This window comes from Carassius carassius, chromosome 25, assembly GCF_963082965.1.
Source record: "Carassius carassius chromosome 25, fCarCar2.1, whole genome shotgun sequence".
Classification (NCBI taxonomy): Eukaryota; Metazoa; Chordata; class Actinopteri; order Cypriniformes; family Cyprinidae; genus Carassius; species Carassius carassius.
This window is the reverse complement of record NC_081779.1, coordinates 14,701,486-14,716,679: the sequence shown is the minus strand read 5'-3', so window position 1 is coordinate 14,716,679 and position 15,194 is coordinate 14,701,486. Positions and strand designations below refer to the sequence as shown.

General features: G+C 35.3%; 1 protein-coding gene across 2 annotated transcripts; it reads left to right on the top strand.

Annotated features, from left to right (window-relative positions):
* Positions 1-1,748: 1,748 nt before the first annotated feature.
* On the top strand, positions 1,749-13,248 carry LOC132104280 (HEPACAM family member 2-like). 2 transcript variants are annotated; one of them, XM_059509638.1, is made up of 10 exons: positions 1,749-2,166; positions 7,258-7,614; positions 8,475-8,759; positions 9,317-9,616; positions 10,180-10,305; positions 10,782-10,803; positions 10,893-10,927; positions 11,384-11,457; positions 11,567-11,717; positions 12,526-13,248. In XM_059509638.1, exons 1-9 carry the CDS (start codon positions 2,106-2,108, stop codon positions 11,675-11,677), a joined length of 1,371 nt encoding a protein of 456 aa, XP_059365621.1. In that variant the 5' UTR covers positions 1,749-2,105; the 3' UTR covers positions 11,678-11,717; positions 12,526-13,248. The 2 variants fall into 2 exon arrangements, with proteins under 2 accessions (XP_059365621.1, XP_059365619.1); XM_059509636.1 differs by lacking the exon at positions 12,526-13,248 and having other exon boundaries at positions 11,567-12,083.
* The last annotated feature ends 1,946 nt before the right edge of the window (positions 13,249-15,194 follow it).

Genomic DNA, 15,194 nt, shown 5'->3' with positions numbered 1-15,194 from the left:
TAAAAGCAGCTAATGCTCACCAAGTTTGCATTTATATTATCAAAAATACAGTAAAAACAGTTTCCATGTCAGTTTGGGTATTTATCTCAAGCTTTGCTCCAAGTTTTTGTGTGATGTCTCTGAAAAACATTGTTTTGTCTTAAGTCATGCATGAATTTAGGTGAAACTTTGCATGTCCGTGCATTGTACAGTCGTGGCCAAAAGTTTTGAGAATTATATAAATATAAGTTTTCAAAAAGTTTGCTGCTAAACTGCTTTTAGATCTTTGTTTCAGTTTTTTCTGTGATGTACTGAAATATAATTACAAGCACTTCATACGTTTCAAAGGCTTTTATCGACAATTACATGACATTTATGCAAAGAGTCAGTATTTGCAGTGTTGGCCCTTCTTGTTCAGGACCTCTGCAATTTGACTGGGCATGCTCTCAATCAACTTCTGGGCCAAATCCTGACTGATAGCAACCCATTCTTTCATAATCACTTCTTGGAGTTTGTCAGAATTAGTGGTTTTTTGTTTGTCCACCCACCTCTTGAGGATTGACCACAAGTTCTCAATGGGATTAAGATCTGGGGAGTTTCCAGGCCATGGACCCAAAATTTCAACATTCTGGTCCCCGAGCCACTTAGTTATCACTTTTGCCTTATGGCACAGTGCTCCATCGTGCTGGAAAATGCATTGTTCTTCACCAAACTGTTGTTGGATTGTTGGAAGAAGTTGCTGTTGGAGGGTGTTTTGGTACCATTCTTTATTCATGGCTGTGTTTTTGGGCAAAATTGTGAGTGAGCCCACTCCCTTGGATGAGAAGCAACCCCACACATGAATGGTGTCAGGATGCTTTACTGTTGGCATGACACAGGACTGATGGTAGCGCTCACCTTTTCTTCTCCGGACAAGCCTTTTTCTAGATGCCCCAAACAATCGGAAAGGGGCTTCATCGGAGAATATGACTTTGCCCCAGTCCTCAGCAATCCATTTACTATACTTTCTGCAGAAGATCAATCTGTCCCTGATGTTGTTTTTTTTCTGGAGAGAAGTGGCTTCTTTGCTGCCCTTCTTGACACCAGGCCATCTTCCAAAAGTCTTGGCCTCACTGTGTGTGCAGATGCGCTCACACCTGCCTGCTGCCATTCCTGAGCAAGCTCTGCACTGGTGGCACTCCGATCCCGCAGCTGAATCCTCTTTAGGAGACGATCCTGGCGCTTGCTGGACTTTCTTGGACGCCCTGAAGCCTTCTTTACAAGAATTGCACCTCTTTCCTCGAAGTTCTTGATGATCCTATAAATTTTTGATTTAGGTGCAATCTTAGTAGCCACAATATCCTTGCCTGTGAAGCCATTTTTATGCAACGCAATGATGGCTGCACGCGTTTCTTTGCAGGTCACCATGGTTAACAATGGAAGAACAATGATTTCAAGCATCACCCTCCTTTTAACATGTCAAGTCTGCCATTCTAACCCAATCAGCCTGACATAATGATCTCCAGCCTTGTGCTCGTCAACATTCTCACCTGAGTTAACAAGACGATTACTGAAATGATCTCAGCAGGTCCTTTAATGACAGCAATGAAATGCAGTGGAAAGTTTTTTTTGGGATTAAGTTAATTTTCATGGCACAGAAGGACTATGCAATTCATCTGATCACTCTTCATAACATTCTGGAGTATATGCAAATTGCTATTATAAAAACTTAAGCAGCAACTTTTCCAATTTCCAATATTTATGTAATTCTCCAAACTTTTGGCCATGGCTGTATGCTTTGTGCTTTGTCTGTCTGGGACTTGATTGTCAGTCTATGCTGGTTTCACACTCGTATCTGTGTGTGTGTGTGTGTGCGTGTGTGTGTGTGTTTAACGCAACTGTTTAAGAGAACTTTCCTCCTGTGATCTGACACTGTGTTTAAGATGTGTATATCTGCAGTGAGGGTGAGCAGGGTGAGACTGTCTCTGGCCCTCAGGGTGACGGCAGTGTTTTGGAAGCTCAACCAGGTGTATGTGTCCAATATGGCATGTGGGAGGGGCCTCGACTAGCTTCTCTCATTTCCCTGGCAAATACTGTCACCAGTTCCCTTTTCTTGTCACACTGCTTCTAGAGATTATATAGCAGAAATGGAATATGTTGGAGTCACTATGTTTCTGCTCATGTTCACCTTATTTCTAATCATTCCTGGTAAGATGCTTTCCATTAATTTTTGAATGAATAGAAGCAGTAAAACTTTACACACTAAAACTTTAAATAGAATTTAATTTTTATTTTTTTGGCCGAAAATGTGGGGTTAAGACATAAGAGAAAGTCAGTGTTTTGGGACATCATATAATTAAATGCATTTCTAGAGTTTGCTGTAAAATGTTTATTACTTATATAATAAACATTATTAGGGGTACTCTAATAATATTTAGGGATACTCTGGAAAACATTATTTAAAAAAAAAAAAAAAAAATATATATATATATATATATATATATATATATATATATATATATATATATATATATATTTGTAAATATTGTTTCTTTCCATTGATGACTGTTGAAGTTCAGAAAAAAAAACCTCCACATTATTTCAAGTAGCACATTGGCATGGATCCAGAAAGAATAGATCTGTGGTTATGTTTCAATTCTGTAATTAGCAGAAAAATAAAATAGCATGGCACTTACTTCCTGTTTTCACTTCCATATTGAATTTTCAGTGGAACATATTCCCACTGTAACATCAGTAATTTATAAAATATTAAAAAAAGAACTGGTCAAATATAATTTTTATAATTCAATGAGCATTTTTATATAAAATCATAGGATTTCATACAAGATTGTATGCATTAAATGTTTTTAAATACTATTGTTCTTTTGTGCTAAATAAAATGTTGAACATTTTTACATAAGCACAATTTGGGATCACAATCATGATTGTGGAATTTCTGATGTCTAATATATTACAGTTTTCAAAATTCTATTTAAATCAACACACCAAATATATATATATATATATATATATATATATATATATATATATATATATATATATACATACAAACACGTTTTAATATATATATTACATACAAATATGTAATACATTTCGAGATTAAGATAAGACATGACAAGACATACATGACTCGTCTTATGGCAGATGGTTCCTACATTTAGCTTTTTGTGTCACATGATGCTTTAAAAATACAAAAACATTAAAGGCTAAGTGGATTATTCACAGTCAGGCTTTTGTCCATTTACCAGTCCACACATTTGTATGTGCGTTTTGGTTGCATCATAAATGGCCGTAGTGGATGATCAAGGGCTATGAATAGTCTAATGTTTGTTTGGGTTTGGGGATGCATAAGGAGTTGTTAGCATGTTGGTGTGAACAGCTCTATTCCTAATGCCTATTGTCGTGGTGGTATAAGTGTACTGTTGCTATCTCCGCAATCATTCTCACCTCGTTTGTACAATAAGAACAGAACAGGCAAAGCACACTTATTAATGATGTATTCATAACTTAGTGTAGCGTAAACACAGGCATGCTTTTTGCTTTCACCAAATCTGCCCCTTGGTCATTTGTGCATGCAATAGGGGTGTCTTTATTTATTATTTAGTGCACAACACGAACTACGCAGTTATCTATTGTAATGCACAACACTGGCTGTCAGAAGGTCGGTAGAAGCGAGTAAAGGGGTGGAGAAGGCCGTGTCCGGGTAGTTAAGGGGCCCAAGAGTGATAAAGGGGGACAAGTATGAGACTGTTTAACTGCTTACTGCCTACCTGCCTGCTGCCACATGGCCTTGCCTAGCAACGTAATGCTGATTAACAGCTGTCAGTTAAAGCAGAGCCTCCAGTCCACAGCCTATGTTCATTTCATCCATGCAAAAGAAATCTTATCCTTAAGTAAATGAGATACGACAAGAGTTCAGAAAAGTCCACATTATATTAACAGCATTATGGGAGCATTATTTTTGCAATCAGGTCTCCATGACTTCATGCGGTGTATGCGATTCCTGAGTGTTTGCTCATGGACCAGTTCAGACAAATTAGAGAGAGCTGGATGTTTGATCACTATCATTCTGAGAAGCTGGTCAATATTTGCTCATGCAGGTATAGGATCAAGCTGTGAGGGCAAAGGCAGTGGTGATTAAACTGTGGATCTGTGTGTATGAACTAATTAATGATGTGGATGAATCCAGTGTCATGCTGGAATTGCAGATTATGTGAGTGTAAGGTATGTCTGACTTACTCTTCTAATTTCCTTTTGTTTAGTTAATTTAAAAGTGTCCAGGTGAACTGAAGGAGAAGGAAAACTGCTCAGATTAGCAACTGATTTAGATGAATGATTTTACCAGCAATGTCACTGTTAATCATAAACATTAATGATTTAACCAGCAACGTCACTGTTAATGATAAACATTACGGGTTCTTAAGTAGTACAGTTCTGCGTAAATGACCAAAAACATAAATATTGAGCACTTGAGGCCTGGGACGGTTTTGATGGTGTACATACAGAGGGTCTTCTCTGCTTTATGGACAGTTCTGTATGTGCTTGTCCCTTGTGAAAAAGAAGTGTGCTGTACTGAATGTTCACTTGTAGTGTACTTCAAATATTAAAAGTATATTTTTTTTAAACTGTATTGCATATAATAATATTAAGGAATTGAAAGGCTGTGTAAATATACTTTCATGACCGTTTCCTAACATGCTTAAGTACACTTTTAAAAAGTGTATTTTGTAATAATGTCAAATTACAATAATTGATGTTATATATTATGTTATGTTATATTTTTACCTGTAGTATAATGCCACATTTACACATAGCCGGGTATTTAGAGAAACGAATATTTCCCCCCCTCCGTTTTCAAAAATAACATCGTGCACACAACATCGTTTTCAAAAAAGTTGTCGTTTACATCAACCATCATAAATACGCCGTCGAGCGCCATCATAACTATGCCAAACCTATAGGCGGAAGTGTAGGGAGAAGGATAAAGCCATGCAAGCCAATCAGAATCCTCAATATCGAGCAACTTCCTGTTCCTTTCAAAACAACACAGACATGGCGCGAGGTTCGCCTCTGCTCCTCGATATAATACAGCAGTTGTGTTTGCAAATGCAAACAGACCAAAAGCGTTTGCACAAACGTAAAAATGAGTACCACCTTAACAGCATCCATGATCAAACAGTAACGTTACCCAAACAAACTCTAAACATAGGGCGCTCACCGCTCACATGACGTTAAGCATTTTCTGGCGCATAATGTGACGTTTGAGAACCTAAAACCCCGTTTCTCCCAGTTGACACGGCAACACATAACCGGCGTTTTCAGAAATCTCCACTTTGGCCGGAGTTTTTAGAAATAATCGTTTTCAGGGATAAAAACTGCGTTTTCGTGTAAATGACAGGCCAAAACGCAGGGAAATATCTGCGTTTTCCCATCGTGTAAACGGGGCCTAAATGTCATGCCAAATATTGGCTCATTTTGGATTTCATGAGAGCTACCCAGAAAGTTTGGGACAGCAATAAGAGGCCGGAAAAGTTAAATGTACATATAAGGAACAGCTGGAGGACCAATTTGCAACTTATTAGGTCAATTGGCAATCATGGCAACATGATTGGGTATAAAAGAGCCTATCTGAGTGGCAGTGTCTTTTAGAAGTCAAGATTGGCAGAGGATCACCAATTCCCCCAATACTGCGGCAAAAAATAGTGTAGCAATATCAGAAAGGAGTTTCTCAGAGAAAAACTAAAAAGAGTTTGAAGTTCATCAACTGCATAATATCATCCAAAGATTCAGAGAATCTGGAACAACCTCTGTGTGTACGGATCAAGGCCAGAAAACCATACTGGATGCCCGTGATCTTCTGGCCCTTAGACGGCTCTGCATCACATACAGGAATGCTACTGTAATGGAAATCACAACATGGGCTCAGGAATACTTCCAGAAAACATTGTCTGTGAACACAATCCACCGTGCCATTCGCCGTTGCCGGCTTAAACTCTATAAGTCACAAAAGAAGCCGTATCTAAACATGATCCATAAGCGCAGGCGTTTTATCTGGGCCAAGGCTCATTTAAAATGGACTGTGGCAAAGTGGAAAACTGTTCTGTGGTCAGATGAATCAAAATTTGTCTTTTTGGAAAACTGGGAAGCCATGCCATCCAGACTAAAGAGGACCAGGACAACCCAAGTTTTTATTAGCGCTCAGTTCAGAAGCCTGCATCTCTGATGGTATGGGGTTGCATGAGTGCGTGTGGCATGGACAGCTTACACATCTGGAAAGGCACCATCAATGCTGAAAGGTATATCCAAGTTCTAGAACAACATATGCTCCCATCCAGACGTTGTCTGTTTCAGGGAAGACCTTGCATTTTCCAACATGACAATGCCAGACCACATACTGCATCAATTACAACATCATGGCTGCGTAGAAGGATCCAGGTATTGAAATGGCCAGCCTGCAGTCCAGATTGTTCACCCATAGAAAACATTTGGTGCATCATAAAGAGGAAGATGTGACAAAGAAGACCTAAGACAGCTGAGCAACTAGAAGCCTGTATTAGACAAGAATCGGACAACATTCCTATTCCTAAATTTGAGCAACTTTTCTCCTCAGTCCCCTGTCAGACTGTTATAAAAAGAAGAGGGGATGCCACACAGTGGTAAACATGGCCTTGTACCAACTTTTTTGAGGTGTGTTGATGCCACGAAATTTAAAATAGTCTTATTTTTCCCTTAAAATGATAAATTTTCTCTGTTTAAACATTTGATATGTCATCTATGTTGTATTCTGTATAAAATATTGAAATCTGAAACTTCTACATTGCATTCTGTTTTTATTCACAATTTGTACAGCGTCCCAAATTTTTTGGAATCAGGTTTGTACAACACAAGAGACAATAATGCTGTCCCCAACCTAACAGAGCAATTCAAGTTAAGAGATTATGTAATGGCAATTTATGAGAATTAAGTGCTGCTAATGCACACGTTTTCAAACTTCATACTTTACCAATGGCTGTGTGCAATTTATGTCGTAGAACAAAAATGGTGATGAAAGTCTCTTTAAATTCAGTGTCCTTATTTTAACCATAAATCAAAAAACTCCATTCTAAAAATCAGTTTGAACTTCCTGAGAGAATCCATGGTGACTTAGCCTTCCATTTGGCCTACAAATGGACGTCATGACTGAATAGCTCTTTTAACAATACACAAAACTGTTTATATGTGTACATTTTATTTTTTGACAGTACATTTAAGCACCATTTAACAATATCTTTTAAACAGGTACAGACTCTAAATGCATTGAATGCGTTTCACTGCAGCCCACACAGCATGGGAAAATGGGGGACCCAATGCTCCTCAAAGTTGAGACTCATTTTGATGTCCACAATGTGACGTTCCAGGGGTCCTGGTGCAAGATTAAGCCTAATAACACTCTTTTGGTCACTTTCAACAACATCAATGCCATCCCAAATCTGCGCCTAAAGAACAGTCCGGCACTCAATTTGCCTGATGTGTCACTATATTTTGAACATCTGGCTGAAGACACACAGGGGGAATATGAGCTGCAGATCAACATCATCTTCCCAGGAATTCCCAATCCAGTTGCTGTCACAAAAAGAGTGACAGTCACAGTCAGTGGTAAGAACATTTAAGTGGATCTCATTTATGACAACTGTTGATGTAGTATTAGTTACTAATGCTTTCAACGTCTTGTGAAACTGTCATGCATATGGAAGCTGTTTTCATCTGAGTAAAAAAAAAAAAATGCAATTCATACCCCACAATGGTGATTTAAATTCTCACAGTTAACTTTATACCTCCAAATCTCACTTAATACATTTCAATGACTTTAAATCCTGCCATGTGCCATATTGCACAACTGTTTCTCATAATTGTGACTTTTACCTCACAATGTAACATTTATCTCACAACTGAATCTTCATATTGCACTACTCTGACTTTGTTTCTCGACTTTATAACTCACAATGTGTTTTTATATCTCACAATTGCGTCTTTATTCACCTTATTTTTTAACGTGAAAGTGAGCTATTTTCTGTGAATGTATAAGACTTCTGCTTCATTCAATATTCACTATTGGTAAATAACCAGAAAAATAACAGCAAACAGTAAAACTATTTGTACTAGAACCAGTGTGTTCTTGAATACGATGATATATTTATAATAATATGATAACAAATACCAGTTTCTAATGTTAAGCAGTGTGACTGGCTGTTTTTGTACAGTTAAAATAACTGGATGCAAATGACACCAGAAGCCGCACATATTCATTTACAAAGTGCCACACTTACTTAAAAAATAAGGAGAATATCTGACATATCTGACATGAGAGTTATTTTTATTTAATTAAATTTTTAACAATTTTTCTCTGACTCTGAGACATTAGCAGGCTTCCATACTACACAAATACAAACACACACACACACACACACACACACACACATATATATATGTCTTATATATGTCTTTTCTGCTCTTAGTGCCTGTGTCCATGCCTGGTATTACTAAAACCCCAGAATCAGAACTGGTGGAAGACAGGGACAATGTGACACTGACTTGTTCTGTTGAACATGGGACAAATGTTCAGTTCAAATGGCTAAAAAACAACAGGGTGGTTGATCCAAGTGAGCGGCATACATTCTCACAAGATCATGGGACACTTATTATAAACCCTGTCAAGAAAGAAGACATCGGTCAATACAATTGTGAGGCCCAAAACCACATTAGCAGTAAGCTAAGCAAACAGGCTGAACTCGTTGTGTTCTGTGAGTATCTAATATACTTTTGTGACTCCAAGCTCGCTTATCATCTGTTATCATTTCATGTGTAAATCACCGCACACTGGTTCCTCCTGCAGCCTGAGAATTACCTGCTGTTTGCACTGTTACTCAGACGTCAAACGTGTTCTGACATGTCATTTATATTAAAACAAAAGTCGACCTGAAATATGAATATGGATAATTTATGGATCATTTTTCCCCTCATTAAAAAAAGTAAAAAAAGAAATTAATAGTATTTTTTTAATATGTTGTTTACAGTCATGTACATTCACATCAGTAGCCTAATAAAAGTGGATTTATATTACATAAAAATGTTCGCCTCATGGGGGCTGCAATTTTAAAATCACATGACCACCTGAAAAATTACACTGTTTTTCTCCCCAAACTTTCCTACTGTTGTATAATATCACTGACATAATAAGGTAATAGTAATATAACTATAGTACTAAAAGTAATAGAAAATTGCAATGAAATTTATTTTAAATGAATGTTGAAAAGAAAACTACTAATATAATGTTTTGTAACGTTACCAAATTTTTCAGACGGGCCTTATAACTTGGCAGTAAATTCGGACCAAGGTCTGAAGACTGAAGGGGTGTTCATGGTGAACCCGGAGGAACTGGCCTTTTTTGAGTGTATTGCAGACTCCAACCCTCCCAACACCTGCATCTGGATCTCGAAGACAAAGAACAGCACAGAGGTTCTCATGACTGGACCTCGGTTTGAAGTGAAGCCGTACGAGTTACCCCAGGGTAAAGAGTTCTTGTGTAGAGCATTCAACAATATGACTAAGAAGCAGGACGAGACCAAGTTCACACTGGTGATGGCCAGTCTTGACAGAGGTATGTTTGCGTTCATTGTTTTAGATATGAACATTCATCCTCATACCAAAATAAAGACAGTGATTTCGAAATAAACCATCAATTTTTTTGATTCAGTTCTTCTGACCTTGAAGCTTAAATAATTCTACAAACAAACAAATAAATAAATATTGTTTAATAATAATACAAAATAGGCTATATTTATTATTAATAATAATAATAATAATAATGACAACAATGGTTACTGGCTTTAGTTTTTTAAGTTAATATTTCTTATTTGTTATTATTTTATGCCATCCAATGCGTGGTCGAGTTTTTTTTTTTTTTTCAGTTGCTAAGTGCAAATCTGTCCCACCTGTGATTAAGTGTTGCTGTTCCACTGGAAAGTAAATAGGGGCTGGCACCTGTCCTTATTGTTTACGTTGATACAGGCAGTGAAATTTGGTCCAGAGTGCATACAGAATTTAAAAAAAAATGCAAGCATGCAATAAAAGTTCTTGGTTGTTTAAAGATGAAGATCACATTAGAAATCAGACATTTTAAAATATAAAGTGTAAGTAACACTGTTATCGATCTGTTTCCAGGAAAAGCCAAATATAGCCAGGAAGGGACTGTGCTGTCTTCAATGGCTTTCATTACGATCTCGTCAGTCCTCATCATAGTGTGTATGATGTTTGTGCTCCTAAGGAAGAGCTGCCATCCAAGAAGAAGTATGATATCATTCTGATTTTTAAAGATATTCAGGCATCACCTTAATAATGTGGCATTTGAACAAAATCAATTATTTATGAAATCATTTGTTTAAAGACCCAACCCCCACCCTCCCCAAAAAAATCAGAATTTAAGATTTGTGGCTTTAAATCAGTGAGTTCTTTGTGTGTTTGCCATCTGCACTCCTAAATGTTGCCAAAATTCACTTTTAGCGGAATTTAGAAATGACTCATTCTGTACTACACAGATTTTCATCCAATCAAAAGCTCTCCAGAAAGAGTATGTCCCTCAACCCCTTGAACTATGTCTGTTTTCTTAAAAAAAAGAAGAAAAATGTATTCTAAAATATCAACACAGAAAACTGTTTCATCTTATTTCAAAGGGGTCTTTAATCTTTAAATCAGTTTATATTTAAATTAAATAACTGTTATTCCTTAGCAATAATTTACATTCAATTTGTATCCCTTTTCTACAGTGATAAAGACCATCTACAGGCGGTAAGAAAATATTTCTTAAATATCTGAGAAATATATGACACGTTTATTTATTTAAGTGACGTCACTGATGGACTGATCCTGTCCTGCAGGCCAAAGACAGAGCAGAGAGGACTGCGCCGCTCTGGTAGGTTTACTGTGTGTCTCAGACTACAATATACCTGTGTTGTTAAGCGCTGATGTGTACACTACCTCTCTGTGCAAACAAACTACTATATTCATATCAGCTTGGTTACTGTCAGCATACTTTATAAACATATTTACCACCTTAACTTGGCTATACACACAGTTACTCCCTTTGGAGAATAAATAGGATATTACTAATGACTAACTGTCTAAAATAAAATAGTTGTGTGCTAGTGAACTAAAAAGGGTGGACAGTAATGATTCAAACATTGTTTAATTATTACTGTCAGGCCAATAAAGTTGTTTTATTACAAATAAAATGCTAAATAAAAATGAATAAATAGATGAAAAATAAATAAACTGAAGATTCATATTACTTAATGTATAGTATATATTATACAGTGTCTTAAGTTTGTATTATGAGTAATATACACTAATTTGATTAATATACTTCCAGGTCATGAAGATGCAACTGAAGACTTTGGCATTTATGAATTTGTCTCTGTACCTGGGAAAATGGAGTCAACACAGGTTTTTTTTTTTTTTTTTAAAAAGGACATAATAAATGATAATCACTTAATGTTTTGCATGAGCAGTTTTGCCACAGAACAGTTTGCTATTTCTTCTCTGTGTTTTCCAGGCATCCTGCAGGTCTTTGACACGGCTTGATTCAGTCAAAGATTTGCATACCACGATCTATGATGTCATCAAACATGTGCCTGAAACTCCAACACTGAGTCTTTTGAAATGAGAGGTGGATAGTCATGTGTGCTCGGATCTAAAGATGAAAGGTGTTTCACTGTTTTTTTTTCTGCTAATTTTTCTCTCTACAGTCACACATTTAAGCATTTCTTTTGTTTTACAATTATTCTTTTTTAAACTACTTATACTAATCATACATTTATAAACTTGTGCTGGCCACTGAAGTTTTTAATGTCTTAAAATAAGAAAACTATGACATTTTTGTTCTGTAACAGGCATGCTTAATGAAAATGCTGAAAGTATTTATATATAAATACAGTTGTCATCTGAATTTCGAATGTAAATATGATGTATGCATTTTGTACATTAAATCTGTATTTTTTTTGCACACTGCAGGGTATTCTGTTATATTGCTCATTACATTTTCAAGATGCCATAGTTTTCTGTGTTGCACCTGCTCCTGTTCACGTTTTAAACACATATGGACGCTCCGGAATTTGGAAATAAGGGTTTTTAGAAAAAGAATTTATGCATTATTTTATTTTGTTAAATATAAAACATAACAAGAATTTTGATTTACTTTTCAGAGTTTGGCTCTCGGACTTTATTATGTTGATGAAAGTGCTGCATCTCTGAGTTCTTTTTTTATGTTTGTGCATCATAAGTGTTTAAATGTATAAAATCTCAAAGGTAAATATTAGAAATATGACAAGTGTTGCAGTGAACCTTTCTGTGTACATATTAATCAGATCATTTTAATTATGGTAAGCACTGTTGGGTATTTCAACCAGAAAAATTATCTGGTATAACTGGCAATAACACTGGAACAAACACACAGTGCTTTATAAAAGGTAAATGATTTATAATATGATTGTGTTTAATTGCTCTGTTTTAAAGGAAGAAGAGAAGCATTCATCAACAGCTCAGCTGCCCGGAGCAAGGTGCCACTCCCTTATTTGACAGGGAAATTTTCAGTGATATCAGTGGCACTTTATTGACGAGAAACACTTGCTCTTTTATGTGTGCTCACATCAGCATGAACAGCCAGTTGAAAGGGCTCGTCTCTAACACCCACGCTAGAATATTTTTGTCAGGTAGCAGATATTTTTGCTGTAAACCTTTCTCTGAACTGTGAGATGTAAAAGCCCCAAACAAATTAGGTTTTGTGGCCTTTTCCAAGAATCTTTGACTCATTTCATGTTATGTGTTTGTGGACCTCAAGTGCAACACACAGTGCAGTCTTCTACAACAGACAAAAATAAGTTGTGTGTGTGTGTGTGTGTGTAGTCAGGAAATTGTTAGAAAATTCAGCAGGTACCTTAAAGCTTTCATTTTTAATTATGTCTCAAAAAGCTGGGAGGAAAAAAAAATAAATGTGAAATATCTAATAATGGTCTGTACACCCCCTTATACAAATATAATTGTTTTCTCAGAGGCATGCTAGATTTTTTATTTGCTTTAAATGTAAAACTGATAAAAACAAATAAGCACAAGAACCATAGTTTTGTATTCACAGGGGGATAAAATGCTGAAAAAGTAAATTATGAAAATATAAATCTGACATTATGAGATAAAAATAAGTTATGACAAGCATAGTTATGTCAAAATGTGAAAAACTAAAAAAAAAGATAAAAATTATCACTTGAAAAGTAGAAATTATGATATAAAAGTCAGAATTATGACAAAAGTTTAAAATATGACATGAAAAAAATTATAAAAAAAAGATTATGAATGAAATTACGAATCAATTTATTTTTAATTATTTATTTATTTTTATAATTTCTGTTTTTATGTCATAATCACTAGGCCTATGTATCAAATCATGATTTGTTTTATAATTTTTTATTTATGTGGCGGGACTGGAATGCGCACATCAATATTATGCAATTTTTGTATTAGCAGAAATGAACAGTATTTGTCTACTGCTACTCCTACTGTATCATAGACTGTATGGCAGGGGTCATCAACTATATTTGTCAAAGGGCCAGAATTTTTTTTTGCAGACACTGTAACGGCCAGATACTCGTAACATAAAATACAATTCGAATTGTATCCTAATATGTTATTATTTGATATACTAATTCTAATTCCAAATTTATGTTATTTTTTTACATATTACCTGTACTGCAGCGAGCCACCAGGGGGCGATAGCGATATTTTAGGCTTCATATTTGTGAGGCTGTCAAGCTGTCCATCACTGTCACATGGAGGTCGTAGTTTGTGGAGAACACTAGAACAAAGGCCTTCTGAATATATTTAAATGAAAAAAATGGCACTCTCAAAGAGCCTTAAGCGAAAAGTTGATTCAGAGAACCGTAGTTTTAATGAAGAATGGACTGATAAGTACGTATTCATATAGTGCCTGTTAGAAATGCTCTACCTGCGTGCCTCATTTGCTTTTTTTCTCGTTAGATTTAAAAATAAATAAATATGGAAATGGACCCGAATATTCGTTCGGTGGGTTGGTATTCGATTTGAAAATTTGACATTCGAATATTATTATTATTTTATTTTATTTTTTTGCACATCTGGGACCCCCCGCGAAACGGTTCTCATTCTCCGGCGACACACTGGCTGTGTGAGCGTCTCAGCTGCGTGGCGTGTCCGTTTTTTATTTCGGCTCCCATTTAACAGGTTGGAGTTTGCACACTGAGACACGCATCTCAGCGCTTGAGCCACGCGGAAAACGCGTGCATGCTAGAAATAGAACCGACGCGTGTTCCAGCAACGGGAGTGTTCTCTGGCTAGAGCGCAGAACAGCGGAGTTTGTATGGACCGAGGTGCATGTCTGAGCTTGTGTTTTGTTGCTTTGACATTGTGGAAAATAGAATAATAGAAACAAAATGTATTAGCATTTTTTACCCGTTATTATTTATCAGATAAATAATAACGGGTAAAAATGCTAATACATTTAAATTAAAGAAAAAACGAAATTTAAATAAGAATAAACGAATTTTAAATAAAGAAAAAACGACATTTAAAAAAAGAAAAAACGAAATTTAAATAAAGAAAAAACTAAATTAAGTTAAAATTAATTTATATTCTAAATTAATCTCGTTTTTAATTTAACTTAATTTCGATTTTTCTTTATTTAAATTTCGTTTTTTCTTTATTTAAATGTCGTTTTTTCTTTATTTAAATTTCGTTTTATCTTATTTAATTTTCGTTTTTTCTTTAATTTAAATTGAGTTTTTTCTAATTTAAATTTGTTTTTTTCTTTAATTTAAATTTTGTTTTTTCTAATTTAAATTTCGTTTTTTCTTTAATTTAAATATCGTTTTTTCTTTAATTTGAATTTCGTTCTTTCTTTAATTTAAATTTCGTTTTTTCTGTAATTTAAATTTCGTTCTTTCTTTAATTTAAATTTCGTTTTTTCTTTAATTTAAATTTCGTTTTTTCTTTATTTAAAATTCGTTTTTCTTTATTTAAATTTCGTTTTTCTTTATTTAAATTTCGTTTTTTCTTTATTTAAATTTATTTTTTTCTTTATTTAAATTTCCTTTTTCTTTATTTAAATCTACCCTTACTGTGCCAATTTGTTAGTCAGAAAAATATAAGACTACCTT

Bases quoted from the DNA above. Each gene is read 5' to 3' on its own strand.
- LOC132104280 (XM_059509638.1), top strand. From the start codon at position 2,106: ATGGAATATGTTGGAGTCACTATGTTTCTGCTCATGTTCACCTTATTT. The intron at 7,615-8,474 runs GTAAGAACATTT...TTCTGCTCTTAG, and splicing joins AGTGACAGTCACAGTCAGTG to TGCCTGTGTCCATGCCTGGT. The intron at 10,306-10,781 runs GTATGATATCAT...CCTTTTCTACAG, and splicing joins GAGCTGCCATCCAAGAAGAA to TGATAAAGACCATCTACAGG.